Consider the following 5,678-nt stretch of genomic DNA (forward strand, 5'->3'; position numbering starts at 1 on the left):
CCCCATCTCCCACCCTACCCCTCTAAGTCATCACGGAGCACAAGCTGAACTCCCTGTGCTGTACAGTAGCTTCCCAGTAGCTATATGTTTTACACATGGACACTACTTAATGCTACTCTCTCAATTCGTCCCACCCTCCCCTTCCCTGCCCTGTGTCTACAAGCCCATTCTCTACATCTTTGTCTCTATTCCTGCCCTGCAAACAGGTTCATCAGCACCATTTTTCTACATTCCATATATATGTGTTAATATATGATTTTTTTTTCTCTTTCTGATTTACTTCACTCTGAATGATAGACTCTAGGTCAGCTAGAGTCATGCTAAGACTCTTCATTCGTGCTAAGTCGCTTCAGTTGTGTCTGACTCTTTGAGACCCTAAGGGCCATAGCCTGCCAGGCTCCTCCATCCATGGGATTCCCCATGCAAGAATACCAGAGTGGGTTGCCAAGCCCTCCTCCAGGGGATCTTCCCCATGCAGGGATTGAACCTGTGTGTCTTAAGTCTCCTGAATTGGCAGGCTGGTTCTTTACCATTGGCGCCACCTGGGAAGCCCAAATCCACGTCACTACAAATGACCCAATTTTGTTCCTTTTTATGAATAAGTGATAAAGATGTGCCACATCTTCTTTATCTATTCATCTGTAAAGAACACTTGGGTTGCTTCCACATCTTGGCTACTGTAAATAGCGCTGCAGTGAACACCGGGGTACAGATCTTTTTCAGTTATGGTTTCCTCAGGGTATATGCCCAGGAGTGGGATTGCGGGGTCTTAAGTGTTTTTCTATCAAGTCAATCAACATTCATATGTTTGTGAGGCAGAGTTGCCTAGGGGTTCACAGGGCTTGGAGTCACGCTCCCCACTCATGCGATACACGAGGTCAGTCAAGTGCCTTTGGAAGCATCACATCTGCTCGTCTGTGACGTGAGGACCATGACAGTGGGTGGCAGTTTTGTCCTTGGTACTCCATGTTCATCTCGTTAAATTCTGCCCACAACCACGGTGAAGTAGGTCTTGTCTTTATCGTAGGCTTTATTTTCACCTCTGCCCAACAGGTGAGGAAACACAGTCTCAGCGAGGTTAAGTAACCACCCAAGGTCACCCACAGGCTAAACAGTAGAGGTGGGATTTGAACCCATGTAGCCTGGCTTCAGGGTCTGGGCTCCTAATGTCTAGGATATGCTGGTTATATTGCCTTTCAAGTCTCCCATGATGGTACTAGTAAAGACATCCTTGTAGCTCCCTGCTGGAGCTGGTTAGGTTCTGGGAGAGCCTCAGACCAGGAAACCCACAACAGGAAATGGGCTGCGGGGAGGCTGGGCCTGTTTGGTGCTCAGCACGGGATCAGATTTGCTCTTTATGTGGAATGTGGCCATTTCTCCCCACCCTGGGGTTCTGGGGACCTTGCCCAGTTTCTTCCAGGCCTGCTGACCAGGTAAGGGCTAGGCATCAGTAGGGAAGCAGGAGGGAGGGAGGGAGAGAGAGAGACAGGTGTGTAACTCTGATTTTCCACATTCCAGGGAGTGAAGCAATCAGAAGTGGATGTGTGTCCCCTGCCCCCAGCATCCCACTCAGGAAGAGGCTGGAGGGACTGACTATGAGGAGAGCCCGAGGGGTCCTCCCAGAGCACCACCCAGCAGGGAGACCACAAGGAGCAGGACTGTGACATGGGGCACCCGGGGAGCGGCGGTGTCCGAGGCGCTGGTGAAGGGCTGGGTCAGGGAGTCCCTGTTGCAGAGGTCCCCCTCACAGCAGGAGCCCTGCAAGTCGATGTTTGTCCAGGGGCTGGTGGTGCCTTTGATGGTGCAGGAGGGCCGCTGGCAGGTTCGGATGTACACAGGGGCTGAGAAATTGCCTGGGAAAGGGGTGGTGAGGAGGGGTCAGGACCGAGGGAGGCAGCCACACCTGAACCTCCACCTCAGAGGCCAAGGCCATGACTGGGTCCTCGGACTTCCTTCCAGTCCCCTCCTTAGACCAGGGCCATGCCTCCTTCTTCAGACCAGGGCCATGCCTCCTTCTTCAGACCAGGGCCATGCCTCCTCCCCCAGGCCAGGGCCAAGCCTCCTTCCTCAGACCAGGGCCGTGTCTCAGTCAGTCCTGCCCTGCCTCCACGCCCCTTGCTCAGGCCCTCCCAGCCCCTCACCAAGGGTCATTCGTCCATTGCCCTGGAAGCAGACGCTCTGGTCCTGGTGACACTGGACCCGCCGGGACTTCTCCGGGGTGCAGTCCTCTGGGTGGATCCCCACGCAGGCGTAGCATTCGGTGCCGCTGAGCGTCGGCGGGTTGGGCGCTGCCAAGAGAGCGTGGAGGCACACTCAGGTCACCCACCGTCCGCCGTCCGGGCGTGGGGCGCGCGCACTGCGCCAGGCGGCCCACCTTGCTCGACTGGAAGGCTGGAATGCCTGCGCGCCGGGGAGGAGGAGCCCAGCGGAGGCCACGCCCCCGCACGCCGCGGAGGGCCGTCCCGCCCCATGCCCAGCCCCGCCCTCTCGCCTACCCGGGCTCAGATTGGGGAGGGAGTCGTGGGTCTGGAGGTTCGCGTTGCACAAGTCGGTGGCACAGCGGCGCACCACCGAGTAGTCAGGCGGCAGCGACTTGTCATCCGACAGCATCTGGCCCGTAAGCGGGCCTCTCCAGCAGCCCTTCTGTACCAAGGTCACTGAGGAGCGGTACCCTGGGGGCGAGGGGATGGAGTCTGGGGCGCTGCTTCTCCAACCCGCCCTCCTCTCCCACACCCGTTCCTCTCCCTGTAGTCTCAAGTCTCTTCCTCCGGTCTCCTCTCCTCCTCCACTCTCCTCTCAGCCTGGCTTCTCTTCTCCCTGCTGCCCTGCCCTTCTCTTCCTCCTTCGCTTCTCTGTCAAACTCCGCTCTCCCTACGTCCCTCCCCCGCCGCGCCCCCCGCCCTCCGCCCCACACCACCAGCCCTTTTCTCCTCCTTTTCTCTCTCTCCGGTCTGCTTTCTGTCGCCCCTTCCTGGCTCCGCACGGTCTCCTCCTCCCACCTCCCACCCCTTCACTCCACCACTCCTACCTCCTCCCACCCCTTCACTCCACCACTCCTCCCTCCTCCCACCTCCCACTCCTTCATTCTCTCCCGCTTCCTCCTCCCTCCACCTCCCCACCTCTACCGCCGTCTTTCCTCTCCTCTTCTACCCAGTTCCTCCCCATCCTTTGTCTCCTACTGCATCCCCCTTTTCCCACCCCACCTGGCTGATGTTTCACCCCCGTCCCCGTGCCCTGTCCCCCTTCCCTTTCTTATCCTGCGTTTCCTGCCCCTCACCAGTGTTCAGGGACAAGACAGCCTCAGAGCATCCCTGCGGACAGGAGACATTGCTGAAGTTCACATTACTGAGGTCAAAGGGCCCGAAGTAGATGTGTTGGAAGCTGTAGCATTGCTGGGCCTGGGAGCCTGGGGAGAGCAGGGATACGGTGAGAGGAACAGGCCCGCGATGAGCTTGGGCCAGGCACTTGGGGCTCCGTCCTAAAGATGACAACCAGGCCCTTCTGCTCTGAGAGGTGACAGGCCTTGTTGCCTTGAGAGAAGCAGGGTCTGCTGGTGTGGCTGCTCATGACTATGCCTGACTCTTGGCAAGGGTATTGGCCTCTGCACCTGCCAGTCCAGTTTTTCCCCCCAGGCTGTTCCAAATTTCCACCCTCTTCCAGGAAGTCCTCTAAGATTTTGATAAAGGAGGAAGCAATTCACTCCTGCTCGGCCTTCCCCTCTCCCAACAAAACGCACAATATCCAGTAGTACTAAAAGGCTGCTGATGGAAAACAAGCACTCTAGTACAAGTACCAGGATGCACACAAATACACACACACAGCCAGTCCCTGCAGTACCTGGACAGAACACGGAAACACTGCTGTAAACGCAAAATAACAAAATTGACACAGGCTCATGCCAATCTCAGAAATGTACACAGAGTACCCTGTATGCGTTCATGTAGAGTTCTACATTCACACACAAGTACCACCCAGACCCTCCAATAGAAACTCTCTAAACCAAGGTATCTCATACATACAAAATTCAGACTCTCAGACAGAAATATGTGTGGATACAGAAACAGTCACAACACACAGACCCAGGAACACAGGAACTCATACCCAGAGAGAGACAAATACAGACCCAAGAATCACAAAGAAAATCAGAGCCTACAATTAGGCGAAGATAGAGACATACAAAAAAAGAGACCTACAAAATCAGGCAACTTAAAATCATATTCAGATACAAGATTCATAGAGACACACAAGAGACACACAGAGAGACAGACACGCATCATAATACCCAAACACACATACACAGGGAGAAATACAGGCCTACCTGTCATAGAGATGCACAAAGAGAAGCAGAGATGCAAAATTATACTCACATCTCTTTCACAAAGAAAAGTGAGGATCAAAGATGAACAGACCCATGAAAATATTTGTTCAAATACCCAGACACTAAAACCTGCTATAGATGTACACACACACAAGCACAGAGACCCACAGCACATGTTGACTCATGGACACGCACAGAAATAGTACTCTCTTCTTTCTGTGGATGAGCACACGCACACACACAAAGTTGTGTGCAGGCATAACCCCCTTCCCATCTCTCAAGTATCTCAAATTTGTAGCCACTTCAATCCTGATATGACTGTGTCCCTGTAGGGGAAGAGGTTGCCTGAGTCAAGGTTTCCTGCCAGTTCTAAAAAGAGCCCCCATGCCTCCCCAGAAGTACCTTTGAATGAATGGGGACATGGGCAAAGAGGATGAGAAAGGCTGGAGTAGTGAACCAGAGATAGTGGAGCAAGTGAGTGGTGTGGGAAGACCAGAGGAGGGGAAGAGAAGGGAGAGGACACAGTCTCTCTGACCAAGACCCAGGGGTCCAGGCCCCTAGTCCCTCCTCCCCCAGACCCAGGGGTCCAGGCCCCCAGCCCCTGCTCCCCCAGACCCAGGGGTCCAGGCCCCCAGCCCCTCCTCCCCCAGACCCAGGGGTCCAGGCCCCCAGCCCCTCCTCCCCCAGACCCAGGAGTCCAGGCCCCCAGTCCCTCCTCCCCCAGACCCAGGGGTCTAGGCCCCCAGCCCCTTCTCCCTCAGACCTAGGGGTCCCGGACCCCAGGCCCTCCTCCCCCGGACCCAGGGGTCCAAACCCCCAGCCCCTGCTCCCTCAGACCCAGGGGTCCAGGCCCCCAGCCCCTCCTCCCTCAGACCAGGAGTCAGGGCCTCCAGTTCACTTTTCCCTGTGTCCCTGGAATCTGGCCCCCACTCTCTTGGCTCCCTCGGACCTAGAAGAGTCCTGCTTCCGCCCACCCAACTGCCCTTCTTACCACTGGACTCAGAAGTCTGGACATCGGTCAGGCAGAGGACAGGCCCAAAGAGGCCCAGCAGGATGACTCTGGCGACTCCCACTGCCATGTTGTGGACCTGAGTGGAGACACGGAGGACAGCTCCTCCTGCTCTGACTTCTGCCTGGCTGGTTCTCCAAGCCAAGCCCCAGGCATCCTGGCTACCCAGGCAGGCTGGCATTCCTCCACCCCCGCCCTCCCCTTCTTGGGCTAGTCTCCTCCTAGATAATCATGATGGGGATCTGGACACTGGGTCTGGGGGAGGAGGGGCTGGGGGCCTGGACTCCTGGGTCTGAGGGAGGAGGGGCTAGGGCCTTGTAACCCTTCATTTTGGGGGACTTGTGTTTTGGG

The 5,678-nt window shown here is 56.1% G+C and overlaps 1 protein-coding gene across 1 annotated transcript; it reads right to left on the reverse strand.

Moving 5' to 3' along the window:
• Positions 1-996: 996 nt before the first annotated feature.
• LYPD5 (LY6/PLAUR domain containing 5) lies at positions 997-5,474 on the reverse strand. The gene is made up of 5 exons (XM_061388542.1): positions 5,310-5,474; positions 3,278-3,406; positions 2,496-2,672; positions 2,142-2,288; positions 997-1,853 (listed from the first exon to the last, which is right to left on the reverse strand). The coding sequence occupies exons 1-5, from the start codon at positions 5,395-5,397 to the stop codon at positions 1,594-1,596; spliced, it is 801 nt and encodes a 266-aa protein (XP_061244526.1). The 5' UTR covers positions 5,398-5,474; the 3' UTR covers positions 997-1,593.
• Positions 5,475-5,678: the final 204 nt, after the last annotated feature.

Source organism: Bos javanicus, chromosome 18 (assembly GCF_032452875.1).
Source record: "Bos javanicus breed banteng chromosome 18, ARS-OSU_banteng_1.0, whole genome shotgun sequence".
Taxonomy (NCBI): domain Eukaryota; kingdom Metazoa; phylum Chordata; class Mammalia; order Artiodactyla; family Bovidae; genus Bos; species Bos javanicus.

What these genes read in the sequence shown, in the direction of transcription:
- LYPD5 (XM_061388542.1), bottom strand. Translation starts at nt 5,397, where the DNA reads ATGGCAGTGGGAGTCGCCAGAGTCATCCTGCTGGGCCTCTTTGGGCCT. An exon ending in CCAGACTTCTGAGTCCAGTG is followed by an intron (nt 3,407 to 5,309) that starts GTAAGAAGGGCA and finishes TGCTCTCCCCAG; the next exon opens with GCTCCCAGGCCCAGCAATGC. An exon ending in CCTCCCCAATCTGAGCCCGG is followed by an intron (nt 2,289 to 2,495) that starts GTAGGCGAGAGG and finishes CTCTCTTGGCAG; the next exon opens with CGCCCAACCCGCCGACGCTC.